This window comes from Neltuma alba, unplaced genomic scaffold (genome assembly GCF_004799145.2).
Source record: "Neltuma alba isolate B1F8T4 unplaced genomic scaffold, ASM479914v2 tig00007157_pilon, whole genome shotgun sequence".
Taxonomy (NCBI): domain Eukaryota; kingdom Viridiplantae; phylum Streptophyta; class Magnoliopsida; order Fabales; family Fabaceae; genus Neltuma; species Neltuma alba.
In genome coordinates, this window is record NW_021634693.1 from 29,049 (window position 1) to 48,895 (window position 19,847).

A 19,847-nucleotide genomic window follows, 5' to 3' on the forward strand; every position below is an offset into this window, starting at 1 on the left:
AAATAAATAATACTACCTCTGGTTTTTAATATCAGAACTAGTTTAATATTTTATTTAGTCTTAAATATAAGATTTTAATCCACTTTAATTTGTTTCCCATATTATTTATTTTTTTAAGGTAATATGCACAAGTTAAAGATTTCATTAAATGTTAGTTCTAACTAATATACATGATTAGTAATAGTATTTTTGAAAAGATAACATCTACTTATTACAAATAACTAAATTAATTTTCTTGATATCCTCAAGTTAATCAACTAGTTCTTATATTAAGAACCGGAGTAATAGATTGACTTTAAATGATAAAGTAAGAAGACAGGGATATACAAAATTTGATATGGATGTGTTTGGAAGACAAAGAAAAGAAAGATGGATTTTGGTTTGTCTTATGGTTTGCATGCAATGAATCAGCATCCCATTTTGCAAAATCTAGGAGGATTTAAGAATCTCATTACCGACCAACCTAAATTCGTATACCCAAGTACATCTCTAATGTTTGACCATATTAAGAATACATATATATATATATATATATATGCGACACTTCGTTTTGTTAACTAACTAAGCAGTTAAATAATTACCTGGTTAATTAAATTTATATAATCCCAATTATCAATTAGGAAAGTTCGCAGTCCCTTCGCAAGAGTTTAAAAAAGAACCTTCTTTTGATGGGAATTAAAGGTCTATTTGCCCTTTATAGCGTATCGTATACTATACATATATAAGCACAAATTAACAAATTAAATTCTTTAGTTTGAGCTTAAACTTCATATCTCTTACTGCGGAAGAAGTGAAAATGGGAATTTTTGGCCATCTTTCAATTTAGCTTGTTTATTTACGTGCGAGTCAATGAGTCATGTTTGTTCTCAACACAATACTATCCTTTTCTGCCTAATAAAATAGTCACTGATAATTAAAAAATTTAACTGCACATCGATAATATTTACTCCCTCTTGTTCTAATTATAGGGTAAGGTTAACTAATGAGAATATGGTTCTTAAAAAGTGATAGTTAATTAATATCCTTAAACTCGTAGAAAATTGTGAGTTCCTTTTTTTTTTCCACTTTATTGACATAATTACCAAAAATATTGTATGTCTAGGATAATTAGAAGTATGTAGACAGATTTGGAAAAATAATAATAATAAAGGAGAGAAATCCTCATAATTGGACCATCAACAATTTTCAGCTCTATGTCATATTTTGAATTCTGGCCAAGATATATAATATTTTGAATATTATACTTGCGTTGCATTTTCTTCTAGACTCCTCTTTTGGATTTACCACTTTTCATTTTCAATACTTCAACCTATATAATGACGCATCAAAACGAGTAGTCATATGTCCAAAATAATTAAATAATTATACATATATATAAGCCTTCAATTTTTTAAAGTTATAAAATGGTTCAAATAGTTGACCTAATTAATGTTCCACCAATTTAATTACTTGTTTTTGCCTTTTTGGCTTCTTCTTTGATGGATCGACCAACTTGCAGACCAATCAACCTCATCAAAATATATAGTAGTTCGCCTGACGGATTCCGCTGGATTGTTATTACACCCTCCTTTTATATAATAATTGTTATTGTGTAATTTTAAATTTTTTTGAAAATAGCTATTGCTTTTGTATATTTAATGAACTAACGTCAATAATTTTTGCATCATTTTACTTTTTATTCATAAATGTAATTGTACAATTCAATGACATCCCTGTTATAAGGCACCGTCAAAACCACTCCACCAATACTATAAAGAGATGTGGTTAAGTTCATTAAATTTGTTTGAAAATTAAAATTTTTTCCCAAATTCACTAAAATTAAAAATTAGGCTTAATATGTGCAAATTTGTCTGAAAGTTTTGAAATCGTAATAATTTTGCTCCCTACCATTAAAAAACTACTATTGACCGTTGAAGTAATGATATTGACTGTTAATATTAGACAAAAGAAACTTCCGCTTCTTAATGAAAACTTTGAGAGTAAATTTGCACCTTGACTCTTAAAACTATATATGAATTACATCTTGACAAAAAAAAATGCATAAACATTAGATGGGAACAATCTTAAGAAAAATGTAATTGATACTATACTTGGTAACTTTTAAAACGTGACATTTTCCCCCTACCGTTACTCATCACTTGAATCTGAAGTGAAAGACCGACCAAGAAAAAAGAAAAGAAAAGGAATGTGGGGAAGTGGCAAAAGAAGGGTGTAATGGTGAGCCATGCGTGCATGCATGCTGGCTGGCTGGCTGGCTACCTCTCGCACGCTGCCCCAAGGCCCACCATTTCACTCAAATCTCAAATCATCAATATATCAAACTCCAATCTCTCTCTCTCTCCCCTCTCTCTCTTCTCTCTCTGTGTGTATATATATAGTCAAATTAATGATCTTCTTTTTAATTGAATGCGTGAGAATGATAGTTGTAAGTGGGTGATGATATGTGTGGTGCCACTTTATTATAGCTCAGCTTACTCTCTGTCTCACAACCTAACCCTAATATTTATGCCCACATCTTTGTTGAAGCAGCAATCATAATGGCGGTGCAGGGAATATGTACAAGAGAGGAGACACTGCTCTTACACAATGAACACCTCATATCACTCACTGTGATGCCTTTGGGAGCATCACAATTAAGTTATTGGAGGCCATGACCATGACCTCTGTGTGTGGCTATATATATATATTCCTTTGCATATTTAAGTGTTTTTGTTTAATATTTAATGTAATTATGTATCAGCATTTAATTTGCATCTACTCTTTCGGCTCTAACCATATCTCATTCATCACTCTCTCCTCTCTTTTGCCCTTTCTGCTACACACACATAGCAGTCATTTCTCGAATGGAGTTGCTTGGGTATGAACAATGTATACTACAAAATAAAATAAGACTTTCGGGAATGATTTTTAGCCCTGACTAAAAAAATTCCCACTAATAGTATCTTTTAGTGGCGACAAATATAAAAGTCATTGTTGAAAATGATTTTCAGCGTGGTTTTTTTGTTACCACCAAAACTTTTCAACGACTTTTTAGTGACTGACTTTTATACTTTTAATGGCGATAAAAAGTTTGCACTGAAAGTTAATTTCTTCTGTATTGACATACATATACACGGTTTAAATGCACACGCATGCAAATATGTCAGCACTAAACAAGTCTAACAGCTCATCCGAACATCATGATGGGTAATGCTTCTATTGAAGCAACTTACCGCTAACAAGGTAGAAACTAATCAAACTGTGTGTGTGTGTGGGGTAAAGTGGGATAATTTTATGAGCTTCGTCTTTTTGGAGCAAGAATTCCACATTATTTAGAATTGGATTTTTGCAATCAATTTTTCTTAGGCTTATTTTACTGGTTTGAGGCGCACACACACATATATATATACTCCTCCGGTCCTTAATATAAGACCCAATTCTTGAGTTGATTTTGACCCTAAATATAAGATCCATTTCTTATATTTATCAGTTTTCTCTAAATTACCCCTATGGATACTCCTTCAACCATAATCAAGTAGAAGAGGAAGAGGGGGTATTAAGAAAGATGATTATGGTGTTTTAGGAAAAATGTGTCACTTTTCTTATAATTAACTAACTTACCTAATTTCCTTAATCTAATCAAATTAGTTAAATGGGTCTTATATTAAGGACTAGATGAGTATATAAAACTGCTTTTTTAATTTGAGCGAAAGAGATTTTTTTTTAAAAAAAAAGAAAGCTGAAATCACCATTGACATTTGGTACGGCTAAATCAAGACGTGAGCTAGTGTCATACAGAATTTGATGTGAGGCATTAATATTCATGAATTATGGATAATAAATTTCTTACATATTTAGATTATGCATATTATATTGAACAAATATTATGTCATTCAAAATTAAAATCAGTGTCACGTTTTATTTTGAGGCTTAAAAAGACATATATCATTATGACTTGAGATGGATCGTAGGGAAACAAACAGAGAAAAGAAGTTAAACTTCAACTCACCAAATCCTTTTACTGCTCATGCTTGAAGGTGATATATAGCTATGTAATCTTAGAGTAAAATTCAAAGTGGATCGGAGTATCCAAGGAAATAAAAACTGTTTCAGATTAGACTCAAATGGGAAATACAATATTAGGAAGGAAAAGAAACAGAAGCACTTGAAAGGAGTCTTGAAGAGATGAAAGGTGGTGTTTTGAAAAGTCAAACCAAACACTCATTCTATACATATGGAATCAGTTCGGTCCTACACTATTCAAATGCAATTTTAAAGTTTTAGATTTAGAACTTTCGGCTAATATTTTTTTAAATAAAAATTTATTTTTTAAAAAAGCTTATGGTTAAAAGATTATATTTATTTTAGATTATCTATCTATTAAATAAAATCATTTAAAAAATAAAAATATAAACAGTTAAATCTTGACAGTTAATATTAAATATAAACGGTTAAGATTTGATGAATATCATAATACTTATCACTGCGATGAATACTAATATTTGTGCATTGCTAAGATCCCACCACCACATACTGCTTCTTCAAAGAATATTGTTGCTGCGATAATGAATAAAAAAACCAAATAATGTTCCAAAACCAATAAATTAAAATGGAAAAGGGGGATAGGGATTGGTCAGAAAAGAAGAAGGGGATGTTTCACTTTTGAATGACATGGGTTTTGAGAAAATTGGAAATATATATATATATATATATATTTATATAGTGGGTAGCTCCATGCCTGGCTCAGCTGGCCGTAGCTCCCAAGTGTTGTTAGGAGAAAAACGTGTGAGCTATTTGCACGTGTGTGATCATCATTGTATCTACGTGGCAGACCAAATTATTCCGTCTCTTCCACGTGCATGTACCCTCCCCACGCCAGCCTGCTCAGTCTCCCTTCTGTTTCCTTCAAACGATCACAGAAATGGTTGTGATATAATGGAATGATCATTACATAGCATTTGTTTAGTAGTTCCTCTAATATTTACTATAAGCTTCAAATAAGTAATGCGTGTATAATGAATAATTAATTCAAATTAATTAAAAATAATAAATAAGTAAAAAAATACTTTTGTTTTTGAATATTACGCCCTCATAATAAATAAGAAAAATAATGAAAGGAAATGTATGGAAATATGTAATGAGGGTGTGGCAAAAGAAAAAAAAAAGGAAGAATTACAATCAAGTCTCACAGTAGAGAAATAATTACTAAAAGGTCTCAATAATAACTTGAGTAGCTTGTAATGACAAGTCCTACAGCAAAGAATTACAACATCTAGAACTTGTTTTATAATTTTTTTTCCTTCTACGGGACTTGATTGTAATTTTCCCAAAAACAAATAATTAAGCACAAAATTAAACAAAAAGGTATTATAAGTATGACCGGAAGGAGTAGCACTCATCCCATATGTAAGTCACTTGTATCTCATTTTCACATATCAATAAATGTAGTAATTTTATAAATTTTTTTCACATTTTCCCTTATTAAAGAAAGGGTACACTGTAGAAAATATGTTATCCATTTTCTCTCACATATGTTTTTTATTGTATTTAACAGGGATAAATTTTAAAAAAATGTTATCAATCATCATACAAGTGACTTACCTATAGGACCAAAGTGGTGTGACATGAATGAACTATGAAATGAAATTTATATTTTATCTACAGAGCAAAAATAAATGTGAATTAGTCTTTTTAACTCTATCAAAATTGGAAATGTAGGTACAAATATTTAAATGTTGATCAATAAAAGATATAAATGTATACGCATTAATTCATATAAGATTGAATTGTGATTGCATAGCCAAAGTTATGGAATGATAATCGGGAATACAGTGGATTGCTTTCTGATGCTAGCCAAACAGAATTATGAATCACCAGCTTGCATTAGATTGGAACTTATTCAGAGATACCACGTGAGGCCTAAAAGGGTTGGGCCATTTTCTCTATTCTGTGTCCAATTTTCTGGAGTTTCAGGGGTTGACCCAAAAAAAAGTTTGACTTTTTAATTGAATGGGCCTTAGCTATGAGGCTAACGTATGTGGGCCGTTTTTCTCAGCCAGTAAACTTTCAGCATGTGAAACAATATAAATTTAATTTGTGGGAAAATCATATTAGAGGTACTTATACTTTTTCTCAATTTTTAATTTGATATCTATATAATTTTTTCTCTTAAGTAAATTTTTAGCGACACTAGCTCTAGTAGTTTTGTTCTATTAGTATTTTTAGTCTCTATATAAGGGTTAACGATATTAATAGAGTAAAATTAAAGATTTAATTAAAAAATACATAGGTATCAAATTAAAAATTAAAAAAAAGTATAGGTACTCCAAAATTATTTTTTCTTAACTTTTTATAACTTTATTTTTTATTCTCAGAATTTAAAATGAAAATAATATTCTAACTGTCTCCTGTAAAAAATAAAATAAAATATATCAACAAAGCTTTTTAGCCTAGTAGACTCAATGCAGTTATTAATAATTCAAAACTTTAGTCCAAATTTCATCACAATGTGCCCACAGGCCACATATGATCCCAAGTTCTTTTGATAAATAAACTGGGTCCAAAAAACAATTGGCGATAATTTAAAATAAAGATATTGATGATTTAGACTATGGGCTTCGCAATGATCCAATTTCTCTGTGTCATTCCACTGATCCAATTCAAAAGTCCGAAGCCAAGCGATCGTATCGGATCCACCTAAAAATTTGACTATAAGTCCAAACTTTCACAGCCACGTACCCATAGGCTTTCTAGAAGAGTTTTAGATTTTTGGCCATGCTAGCACGGTTAGCCCCCGTAATTATCATTAGTCCCTATACAAGGGCTTGACAATGCTGACACAACAAAATTAAATATTTAAATAAAAAAAAGGCAAAAATTGTAACAAGATTCTATCCAAGAGAATTAAATACAAAAAAATCTCTTAAAATAATCAAATTATTTCAAAGTCCCAAAAAACTTCATTACAAGAAGTTTTATTTGTTTAATTGTCAAATTATCTTTTTTGTAAGTATACATTAACAATTGAAAGAGTAGTTGTTAATAATTTAAGGTATGATAATTAACAATTATCATGATAGGTATTAACAATACATTTTCTTAATGCATCATAAAAATATAATGCATGAATTATTAAGTCCCATTTGGTAAGAGCACTGAAAATGAAGGATAAGGATTGGGATTACAATTAAGAAAAATCATTCAAATAGTATTTAGTATGAATAATTACTTGTTATATGGGATTAGGCAAATCTACATATGTGGCATTCCCTGCTTGTTATATGGGATTAGACAAACCCATATATTTAGTATTATGCAAACCCATATATGTGGTATTAGGGAATACCACATACATGAGTTTACCTAATCCCATATAACAAGCAATCTCTCATATTAAGCATTTTTTAATAGATTTTCTTAGAATAATTTACTAATTAAATTCTTAGAATTTCAAAATAATTTAATAATTTAAAAAGACTTTTTTCGTATTTAATTATCTTAGATGAGACTTTATTATAATTTTTTTAAAAAAATTGTGAGTCCGCCGCTTCCTCGAAGATTTTTAGAAGCTGACTATGATTAAAAAAAAAATGTTAAATCAAGAAAACCGGAGAAAAAGAAATCCAGGATGGCGATAATTTTTAGGATCAATAGCATTATTAGTCCCTATAGTCAGATCAAATTTTGATTTCGGTTTTAGAGCTTCAAATAATTTGTTTTGGTCTCTATAGTTTCATAAAACATTGATTTGAGTTCAATGAATGGTTATTATATTTTTAACAAGATTTTGTTTTGATCTTTATATTTAAAATCAGACCAATTTTGTTTTATGAAATTAATTATATAGATCAAGACTAACGATCCAAAATCAAAATTCCATCCAACTACAAGGACTAACCATAAGATTAACCCAATATATTACTGCAAAATCACTTACAGCTTATTCTTATTCTATTTTTATTTATTATTCATCTCTACATATATATATCTTTTATTAGGTTTAGTTTCTTGTTTTAAAATGTAACAACATAAAAATAAAACCCCTTATCACTATTTATTTAACATCAAAACAAAAGAAAACCGTGCCACTGTTTCAAATGTGCTTTCCCATTAACTATAATTAAATATAGATACAAGCATCTGTCTGAAAATTTTTTTTTAAAAAATTTGGGTCATATTCAAATTATTTTACATAAGCAATTGCGCTGACATATAAATTACCTATAAATCATATCCCACCAAAAATTAAAACCAATGTGTTAAAAAGATATCCTATTTCTTCTAACTGATGAATCCAAGCCATGCATTTGATTATTAAAGAGAAAAAAATAAAATAAAATGAAATGAAATGAAAAAGACTTGCCAAGCGAATTAAAAGGTGGTCAGCATCAATTAAATTATAAGTATGACAGAATTATTTTATTTTCCAAAACGTTTGTCTCATTCTAATAATTCATCATTTCAGTGATTGAATGTTGCACTAGTCCATATCATATTGACAAAAATAGATTAAAAATGCTTGCTTCAATCATTTTCAATCTCAAGTCATATACTCTTTCAATTGCCATCACAAGAAAAATTGAGATTTATGTTGCATGTTCACTTCATTAAAAGAAATACCTCGAATAATAATTAATTTAAGGGAGAATGACAACTGTTAATACTTTTCCGGTCCTTAATATAATATCCATTTAACTAATTTGATTAAATTAAAGAGGTTAGGTAAGTTAGTTAATTGCAAAAAAAATGACACATATTTACTAAAACACTATAATCATCTTTTTTAATACTTATCTCCTTTTTCTATTTGATTATGGTTAAAGGAGTATCTATAAGGGTAATTTAAAGAAAACTGATAAATATGAGAAGTGGGTCTTATATTTAGGATAAAAAATAACTCAAAAATTGGGTCATATATTAAGGATCAGAAGAGTACTATAACAAGATTTTGTTCTAAAAAAAAATATTATGAAAACTGAAATATAGAAAAATGAGTACCAAATTTGAAAAGAAAATTTGTGGTGAGTTTTTTGATTTGGCATTGACTCTCTCATAAAATCGTCAATTGTCATTCCCCCTTAATTATAAATTTTATAATTTCAGTATTTCACATTAAATTGAAGGTTCTAAACTTCTAATTTTACTGATGAAACGCTAATAACAAGATTAACTGTCAATTCCCTGTTAAGATCAATTAGGGAAGTTGCCACTTCCCAACACCTTAAAACAACCGACAACCTTTTTAATGGAAACATAGCACCTATTTTTGTATTTTATGCATTGTTGAATAATATTTCTAAAAAAATTAAAAAAATTAAAGGTTTTTCTTTGATTTTCCCGTCATTAAATAAATACTAATTTTAATTATTTTCATTAATAATAATATTGTAATTACATTTTTTATTTTTCAGTTTTAATAAAGAATTAAAAAAATTCCTGAATTTTTATAATTATAACATGTTAAATAATAAATTTAATAAAGAAAAATAAAATGGTTTGCTGATATTAATTTACTACTTATTTATTATTTGCTAAAATGGTACACATACAGCACTAACCGATATATCATAGTTCCACTTTAAATATGGTTATTATTCACATTTTACTATGTGATATTTTTAAATATACGAACACAATAACTATATTTTTCTTCAAAAAAAATTTCTTAAATATAATTGATATGTTTTTGCTAATCAGGAGAGTGTTTGGATAGAAACCAAACCATAATTTTAAAAATAATTTTACAGTATACAAAATAAATATGTAAAATAATTTATTTTGATTTATAAAAAAATATTTTAAAAAAGCTCTTCCAACGGTTTCAAACACCGCCTGAATATAATTAATATAGCTGTCTTCCCTATAAGTGAATCGAAAATAGAACTGGGAAGGTGACACGGAGCTTCAGGGGCTGAATAGTTCAGAAAACAAGATTCAACGAAGCTCCCTGTACTCATGAATGAACCTGAACCCGTGGGCGGCGACGCGTTCTCTCTCTCTCCAATGATAAGCTTTTGATTCTCATTCCTTACACAATACCAGAGTGAACAGGTCGCCGGAGATTTAGTTGAGTTCCCTCATCCATTTGGGACTTTGATTTCTTGGCGGAATTCGTGTGCTGAGTTTTGTATCTCGAATTCTCTCCATTGGCAATTCAGTGGCTTCACTCACCCGGAGAATTCGCAACTAAGAGCTTGATCTCGCTGTAAGTCGGTAAAACTCATCATAGAGGTTTTGCTTTTCATCCATTGGATCATCCCAGCGGGTTTTTGTGGATTTTCTTTTTCATCTCGAGACCTATAGATTAAGAGGGAAACTGCGTGTTTTTATGCTCGGTCGAACTTTTGCAATCATAAGGTAGCGAGAGCCAATTTTGAGTGAGAAAATTTGTGCATTGTTTTATTCTTTAACACATTGCTTTCATAATTTCTCATAATCTGTTTTTTTATTTGGGGGTGATATTCTCACAATCTTTTTATCCTACGTGATTTTTATTTCTTGAAATTCTGTGGGATTGATGTTCATATAGTTTCAATATTTCTGAAGGATCTCATGCTTCACAGTTCAGCATAGAACACGCTGGATTTCAAGAAAGCCATGACTTGGGCTTCGCCCAAAGATTCTCCGAGGATGTCTTCCCATTTTAGTTCCCATCCAAGGCCTCTTTCTTGGATTGTTATTTCTGTGGGATTGCTGGCATTATTCTTAATTGTTGCTTCCTCGATTCTTGTATCATACCCAATTGGTGCCGCGGTTCGTGGATACTTCTACGGTGTAAATAGTTCGGAAAACTTAGATTCAACTGATTCTTCTTCCATGAGAAATGCTATTGATGTTCACTTGAATAATTCTTCAGATCCAGTAGATAGAAAAGCATTACCTGATCTACATTCTCCCACGAATTTGGCTAGTCCATCTAGTGATAGCACCGTAGAACGCATGGATACTAAATCAGATTCCCAAGTGCGCTTCAATGAATCTACTTCAACAAAATTTCCAAAAACCGAGGAGGTGAAAAGCCCAGAAACTTCTGATGCGCAATCACCTGTGATTACGTCTGACAATAGTCCAGATGTGGTTAACAGTGGCTTGCCTATTCAGTACAATTCATCAAATGTGATGGGAAATGCTACAGTCAATGAACCTGTTTCTATGGTTTCGATGAATAAATCCACTGATATAAGCACACCATTAAATGAAACGTCGCAGTATCCTTCTGATTCCTCATCAACAGCAGCTCCAGCATCAGCTGATGCAGCAAATAATGCATCGTATGAATCAGGTTATTTTTCTCGTCTTTTAGGCTCCACAAACTTGTTATCAACTTATCATCTTATGTGGCGTTTGTTTATTTATTTATTTTGTGTATTTCACAAATGCCTGAAATAGTTTCACCATTTTACTGCTTAATTCATTGCTGGCATGTACATGACTTCTTGATTTAATTGAATTTAAATTAAATGGCGTCTATTCACTATACGTTCAATCAACTTTCAATAAGAAACGACACAGAGCATGGAATTTGCTCTCGTTTCATGCATGTGGAAAACCAGACTCACACAAGAGCAATAGCCTGGGTGAATTTGTACCATTCTTCCACTGTATACAGTCTGAAATTCCACATGTTGAGGTTTCAAATCTAGTCCTGATTATTCTGGTGTTAATTCTCAATTACATGCCAGGTAGAAAGAAATTCAGAAGCATGAATTAATGAGAACTGTGAACAATGATATGACTGTAATGGTGTTACTAGCCATATGTTTGTCTGTCTCTAGGAGAGCTTGATATGAAATGCTGTAGCTCTACCAAGTCAGGATGACTTCCGTTTTAGAGTTTAACTTCAAGTATTTTACTCTCTCAAAGGAGCCAGCAGATATGTGAATTTCTTTTAATTGGTTTGGGGTGGTAAATGTAATGTGATTATGCCATGGGTTGGAAATTTAGGGTTCTTTCCTCAAAAAAGACTAACGTGGTTTGTATTTGGGGTCAAGTGCCAGTTTCATCGCCCTAGACGGTGGTTACTGCGGTTTCTTGTAGAACTGGTCTCCATCCAGGTATAGATCAGATTTTTGGAAGATTAGAACTCCTTCTGAGGTCAAGGCTTTATTTTGACTTCCATATGCATATAACTGGTACTATGTTAGAGTTGCAGAGGCCTTAAAAATTTGTTGTTTTAATAATTTTTTTTGCAAAGCCTGTAGCATGGTCATGTCGAATATACAGCCATGCATCTTTTATGCATGCAGTTGGCTACAGTGTCTGGCTGCCAAATTTGAGAGAGATATTTAACTATGACATATATCCAGATACATATGTAATCTTCATACCATTGTGGAGCTAATGCTATTTCTAGCTGGATTTTGTTGCTCTAAGAATCTCATAAGGACTGTGACTGGAGCCCGTGATTGATAAATTTTGGTAGTTCAGCGTTTATTCCCTTCCTGATTTAGGCAGATATCCTATACTGTTCTCCTTTTCCCCCCTTCTTTTTCACTTTTTCTTCTTTTTGGTGAAAAGTGGAATAGGTTATTGGACAGTGTTTGCAAATTGAAGTACCGAATACTGGCACAGGACAGAAAAGATATAAATAGCAGAAAATAAGTTAATATTTTAAAATTAACCTTATGTTTTTTATTTTCCATTCCGTGATTGAGTTGGTAGTAGTATCTAAAATTATGGACATGCTTATTCTGTTTAGTCCTTGTAAGTAATGTAATTTTCGAGATCCTAGACTCTTCTACAATGCCAGTGAACCGATGAAGAATTGCACAAGTTCTTGTCATAATCGTATTATAACTAAAATTTTAAACTTCATTGTTTTATTATTAGAGGTAAAGTGTTCAGTCAAAAGTAGTCTAGCTGTATGTATTATGGAGGAAAAATCTTAAAAACATATTATACTACATTTAAGGTGGGGCGGCATCAGCACTATCATTACATCTCAGTCTGGGTAACTTTATGTGTCCCAAGAATTGTTCGTAGACCATGGTTATACCGCTTTCTTTTAAAATACATTGGCTTTTGATTTACTTTTGTGACTTTGGTGTTTTAAGCTTGTGTTATTCATCTATTATGTAGGCTGTGATCTGTACCATGGAACTTGGGTGCATGACCCATTAGGACCATTATACACGAACAATTCTTGCCCTGTATTGACACAGATGCAGAACTGCCAGGGCAATGGGAGGCCTGATAAGGATTATGAAAATTGGAGATGGAAGCCCTTGCAGTGTGATCTCCCAAGGTTTGATCCCAAGAAATTTTTGGAACTCATGAGGGGTAAAACCTTGGCCTTCATTGGAGATTCAGTGGCTCGAAATCAGATGGAATCAATGCTTTGTATTCTTTGGCAGGTTATTTTCCTGGTTCCTTGATCTAATTTTCTTAAAAAGAATAAAATGATCTTTTTAGATGCCAGTCAGCAGAAGGCAGAAAGCACTTGATTATACGAATGTTCTACATGTGTGGAGTTTGTGTGGGTGTCTATTTTTAAAAGTTAGTTTCTTAACTGAAGTTTTTAGTATTTTTCAGGTAGAGGCACCTAAAAATCGAGGAAATCGTCACATGCAGCGATATTATTTCAAGTCTACATCTGTGATGATTGTTCGTATATGGTCCTCATGGCTTGTCAAACACGTGTCTGACCCATTTGATTATGCTCCAGCAGGGGTTGACAAGCTCCATCTCGATGCCCCTGATGACATTCTCATGGAACATATTCCAAACTTTGATGTGGTGGTTCTATCTTCTGGCCATTGGTTTGCCAAGCAGTCTGTGTATATTCTGAACAACGAGATAGTGGGAGGACAGTTGTGGTGGCCTGACAAGTCTCGGCCTATGAAGATAAATAACATAGAAGCATTTGGAGTATCTGTTGAGACAATCCTTACTGCCCTTGCAACACATCCAAATTATACAGGGCTCACAATTGTGCGTTCCTATTCACCTGATCATTATGAAGGCGGGGCCTGGAACACTGGCGGGTCATGCACTGGGAAGGAAAAGCCCCTTGCACCTGGCCAATTGGTAGAAAATGGTTTTACAAATATAATGCACGAGAAACAGGTTACAGGTTTTAACCGTGCAGTAAAAAAGGCTACAAATAAATCAAAGTTGAGATTAATGGATATCACTGAAGCCTTTTCGTACCGCCATGATGGTCATCCTGGTCCATACAGGAACCCGGACCCAAATAAGAAAACAAAACGAGGTCCAGATGGAAGACCCCCACCACAGGATTGCTTGCACTGGTGTATGCCAGGTCCTGTTGATACTTGGAATGAACTGGTATTTGAAGTCGTTAGGAGAGAGTATGAAGGGAGCGACTCATCATAAAAACTACATATATTTCGTTTTAAATTATCAAGCTTGCATGTTGTGCTTGTAGGATAGGGTAATACTGGTCCATTATTTTCCTTTTTAAAGAGTATATTGCCGAGGAAGTATTCTTTTAAAGGATCGGATGGGAGCTATTAGCTTAGTCCTGAACTATACGTTTCACAAAGCTTAATCTGTTGGAGATTTAGTTCTGCTATATGGCTCACTATAAATTAATATCTGATTGTAAAAATCAACTTTAACCACCCCTCCCCACAACTGGAAGTTGGTTTATTCCTTCTTTCTCAATTCATTAAGACCTCAGGATGGGAAGCAATATAAGCTGGCCATTCTGAGGGATAATAGTAAATTAAAATTTACTCGTTTTTTATTCTGAAATTTGTGTGAATGATTTTTTTTTTTTTGTATTTGGGGAGGGGGGGAGCGGGGGGTTGCTGTTTCAGAATCTGAAGTCTATATGCTGTTGCTCAGTCCATCTTCGGTCTATCGTATTTTCATGCATTAGGGAATGCCTGGATTGAAAGCTGAAACTCCTTAGATGTGTTTTTCTGGTCTACGTTATCCCAGTCTGGATCAAGTTGATCAGATTTCATTTTGAATGTTCTTGCAATAAGTGTCTTCCATCTCTTGTGATTTTGTGTTTGGAAAAAAAATACTCTTCCGGTTCTTAATATAATATCTATTTAACTAATTTGATTAGATTAAGAAAGTTAGGTAAGTGAGTTAATTATAAGAAATATGATATATTTTTCCTAAAACACCATAATTATCTTCCTTAATTTCCCTTCTCTTTCTTCTATTTGATTATGACTGAGAAAGTATATATATAGGTAATGTAGGAAAAATTGATAAATATAAGAATAAGTTTTATATTTATGATCAAAATTAATTTAACAATTAGATTCTATATTAAGAACTGGAAGAGCATCATGTTTTTGACGGATTCACTTTTGATATGTTGCACACTTTCACATATTATTTGCATACATACCTGTTGAAGAATTTTATTAGATTTGCTTTCTTCATTTCTGTGGCTTATTGTGGTATTTTAAGCTTGTGTCTTCTTTTAGTTATAGGCCTCGTTTGATATCATGTTTAAAAATATTTATAAGCACGTTTTATATAAGTTGAGACAAAATTCTTCTCACATACTTATCTTATATTTCGTAAATCATGATTGAAAAACTATTTATGAGTCATTTCAAATGCGCATGTCTTTGTCTCTAGAATTTGTATGAAAAGTTCATTCAGCAATTGACACTTATTATTCCATTTGCACTTATTTATTTTCAATTTGTAGACTTTGGTGAATGTTGCTTCTTTCATGCTTTATCAGAAGTTCTGGTTCTTGGCCATGATAATGCCCAACTCTTCTCTGATGAAAGAATTCTAAGGTGGGCTAAGAGTGCGCAAAGAGACCCGTGAAGTCAGGAGACATGTTCATGTCTCATTGGATTCACATATATTGTTAGGTCAAATTACTAATTTCTCCCACTGCTATTCAAATTGTCACATGATGTTCTGACATGAAGTGCAGGGGCATGGGAGTAATTTGAATTCCTTACACTGTTGATTATTTGACCGATCATTGACCGATCGTCGAACAATAAAGGAATAATATTTTAATTTTAATGCGCAAGGAAAATACATTTATTTTGTATCTGTTCAATGTCTTTTTACAAAGCAAGATCTGAATATACAAATTCAAAGCCTAAATATAATTTCACAAGAACATTTTTATTATTTATTTTCTGTAAATAAATTATATTATCTCTTATCCTTGATATAAATCATATCACTAGTCACTACCCCCGCTCGCGGTAGAAAACGCTAGTGACACATTATTACCGTACAACTGTTCACGTATGAGACAGGCAATAAGCCAAACCACCCGCTCCCCACGCGTCTCTTTTCCTGATGAATCATCACCTCACCATTAACTAGAGCTGTTCACATGATGGATCGGGATCGGGACAAGCCTGTCCCGGTTCCGTCCCGATGAACAGTAACGAGACAGATTTTCTGTCCCGTGTCCCGACCCGTCCCGGTCTCGGTTGGGACGGGACGGATCCGGGACATCTCGAAAATATATTTTTTTAATTTTTTTAATGTTTTTAATGTTTTTAATTTTTTTTAAAAAATCTGATTTTTTAATTATATTTTTTTGAGCTTAAATCTTATAAAAACATCTTTTTATTTTCTTTTTTATTTGTTTGGACACTTTTAAACAAAAGTTCAAAATATTACATATAATAGTCATTAAAAATTCTAAACAAAAGCTTTTAACACAATAAAAACTTGCTAAAAATTCTAATCATCAATAATCTCAAATCATTAACAAATATAAAAACTCTAAATAAATATATCCATAGTTCCATACAATAGTCTCAAATCTTAAAAAAATATGAAAAAAAATGATATTATATAAATAGGATAAAAAATTTAAAATAAAAAGGAACCGGGACGGGACGACCCCGTCCCGTCCCGAAAAATTTTGGGACGGATCCGTCCCGTCCCAATAAGACCGGGACGGGCCGGCCTTGAGCACCCCTACCATTAACTTTACCTACTCATTCTAAAATTACAATGATACCCCACACAAATTACCACATCTTTTTGACCCAAAAAAAAATTACCACATCCAAAACGAAGTTGTTAAGTGAAGTGATAATTACTCATTTACATTAGCCCTTCAATGTAATTTAACCATGCCAGCAGAACCGGGTTCCCATTCGATGCTCATCAGGTGATGAGCACCTAATGCTCATCAGTTAATGAGCAATCTGGACTGTCCAGATTTAATATTATTAAATAATTATTTTAAAATAGAAAAAATTATATTTTTAAGAAATGATAGTTAAGAGATTATCTTTATTTTTTATCTTATATCTATTAAAATAATTATTTTTAAAAAATAAAAATAAAAATAAATCTGGACCGTCCACATCATATCTAGACGGTCCAGATCTGATGAATATTGGGTGCTCATCAAAACTGATGAGCACCCAATGTAAATCCGCAGAAGTGTAGCTAATAAGCCAAGGAGGCTTTATATGACACATGAACCCCCTTTCCGATTCAGTGTCGCGCTGTAAAGGGGAAGAGGAACCATGGCCACTCTGTATGAATGCCCAGTGTGTTCTTGTGGCGCCGGAGTGTGTTGGAAGGGAAAAGAGACAAATGGCCCCAGCGAAGGTCGCTATTTCTTTGCATGCCCTATCGGAGACGTATACTACTATCTGTTTATAAATTATTATGTTGCGTTTCTGATTCTTTTCATCACTCTCTCTCTTTTGTGCTTGTGTTCTCTGTGTGAGAGATAAGATTCTAGGTGTTTTTTTTTTTAAATGATTTGCATCTGCTCTTAACTGTTGGTGTATCTATGATTTGTCCCGAGTTATAGCATTTACCCCGTTGAGCAGTTGAGGAATCTGAGTCTGGAGTGACAGAACTGCCTGTTGTTCTTATTTCTGGGCTATTTCCTAGTTACGCTCATTATTGTGTGGAACACACACACACACACACACACACACAATCAAAATTATGCATTCATAAGTTCCCACTATTCAATCTTCTGAATATTGACAAAGGTATGTTGTGAAACAATGCAATGTGTGTGTCAAATAAAGTCCTACGTGGGAAAGATGAGAAGAAGACTAAGTGTATAAATGAGATCAAGCATCCTTGGGGGGGCAAATGGGCCAAGAGGGAAGTGGGCCTCGCGCACACAACGACGGGCTACCAGGAGGGAAACGCAGTTGTAAACTGGCGATTCCCCCCCTGCGCGTGAATAAGACGTGACAACGCCTCATTTTGCAAAAATTATTTTAAACTTTTTTGACTTGTTAAAAATAAAAAGGCTTGCCGTCTTGTTCTGTGGCCGACCGGACGCGTCCTGCGGAGTGCTTTTAACGTTGAGTGCACCAACGTTCAGATCGTCCCGTGTCCAGTGGAACCGTGCGTCGTGTTCGTCACACCTGTTCAGCGAAACGGAGGGACGCGTTCTCTGGTAGGGTGGCCATTCGCGTCTATATAAGGGATTGTCCAGACAGCATGAGATAATCGCTCGTCCGTCCTCTTCCTCTACTCTCCCTTTGTGTTTCTTGTTACGATTGCTTTCGCTGTTCTGCCACCTTGCTTCGCAGGAAGGGTTCGTTTGATCCTAGGGAGTGCCGCTGCCTGTTACATCGGAGGGGCTGCGGAATATCTCTCAAGGACAGTGTCCTTGCGACGTGACTCGAACCGGATTTCTCTGTTCCTTCTTTGCTGCCGCCAACAATCTTGAGAGATAGTCTGAACTATGGCTGAAAACAACAACGCCATCGTTGGCTCCAGTGTTGTTCCTGTCAGCGTTCCCCTGAATGTCTCGGCAGCCATACCGCTTCCAAGGCCATTCCCTGATACGTCCAAGATAGAAATGTTCGATGGAAACAACTTCAGGCAGTGGCAAGAACGTGTCTACACAATTCTGGATATGCATAGAGTTGTTAGTGCGCTGACTCAATCAGAACCTGCTCCAGATGCTGATCAAGGACAGAAGGATTTATGGCAACATGCCAACAAAGTATGCAGGCACACTTTGATCAGCACACTATCTAATGATTTATTTGATATCTACAGTGTCTATAAAGAGGCAAAGCAAATATGGGAGTCATTGGTTCTCAAATATACTGCCGAGGACGCTGGGAAGCAGAAATTTGTGGTCGGAAACTTCTATAGGTGGGAGATGACCGACGACAAAGACATCAAACTTCAGATCAATGAATATCACAAATTACTGGAGGAACTTTGGGCTGAAAAGATCAATCTTCCTGATGAGTTCGTTGCTGGAGTCCTGATTGAAAAACTACCAACCTCATGGAACGACTACAAACAACAACTGAAGCATAAACAGAAACAATTGTCTCTTACCGGTTTGATCACTCACATCATCATTGAAGATACCAACAGGAGGACAATACAAGCAGCAAAAGAGAAAGAGACGGCTGCCAAAGCAAATCTAGTGGAAACAAAACCACGCAACAAGAGGTACGACCCTAACTCAAAGAAACAGAAAAATAAGAAGCCTGATTACAAACCCAAGGGCACTGACTCCAAATTCAAGAAAAAGGGCAATTGTTTTGTTTGTGGGAAACCAAGACATCATGCAACACAGTGCAGGAAGAGGGCTAAGGGAAGTTTTCAAAAGGATGAAAATCCTCCCAAGCCAAATGTGAATTTGGTTGAAGGAGATGACAGCGACAATGACGAAGTAATTGCTGCAATGCTTTCTCAGGCCCTCCTCATCTCTGATGTGAGAAAATGGGTGGTAGACTCTGGGGCTACCAAGCACATATGTGCGAACAAGGAAATGTATACCTCCTTCGAAGAAGGGGAAGATCAAATTTATCTCGCTGACTCCCGAACTGCAAAGGTTCAGGGAAAGGGAAAAGTGGTGCTGAAACTCACATATGGAAAGTCTCTAGTGCTAAATGATGTTCTGTATGTGCCCGATATGAGAGCAAATTTAATATCTGTGGCTCTCTTGGGTA

At 33.7% G+C, this 19,847-nt stretch overlaps 1 protein-coding gene across 2 annotated transcripts; it reads left to right on the top strand.

Annotated features, from left to right (window-relative positions):
• The first annotated feature begins 9,875 nt into the window (after window positions 1–9,875).
• Window positions 9,876–14,548, top strand: LOC114751920 (protein trichome birefringence-like 18). Of its 2 annotated transcripts, none has more exons than XM_028940618.1 (4): window positions 9,876–10,183; window positions 10,525–11,260; window positions 13,057–13,331; window positions 13,510–14,548. In XM_028940618.1, exons 2-4 carry the CDS (start codon window positions 10,576–10,578, stop codon window positions 14,311–14,313), a joined length of 1,764 nt encoding a protein of 587 aa, XP_028796451.1. In that variant the 5' UTR covers window positions 9,876–10,183; window positions 10,525–10,575; the 3' UTR covers window positions 14,314–14,548. The 2 variants fall into 2 exon arrangements, with proteins under 2 accessions (XP_028796451.1, XP_028796452.1); XM_028940619.1 differs by having other exon boundaries at window positions 9,876–10,163; window positions 10,490–11,260.
• The last annotated feature ends 5,299 nt before the right edge of the window (window positions 14,549–19,847 follow it).

Coding starts and splice junctions, on each gene's coding strand:
- LOC114751920 (XM_028940618.1), top strand. CDS start 10,576: ATGACTTGGGCTTCGCCCAAAGATTCTCCGAGGATGTCTTCCCATTTT. Junction 11,261..13,056: donor TAATGCATCGTATGAATCAG/GTTATTTTTCTC, acceptor TCTATTATGTAG/GCTGTGATCTGTACCATGGA. Junction 13,332..13,509: donor TGCTTTGTATTCTTTGGCAG/GTTATTTTCCTG, acceptor AGTATTTTTCAG/GTAGAGGCACCTAAAAATCG.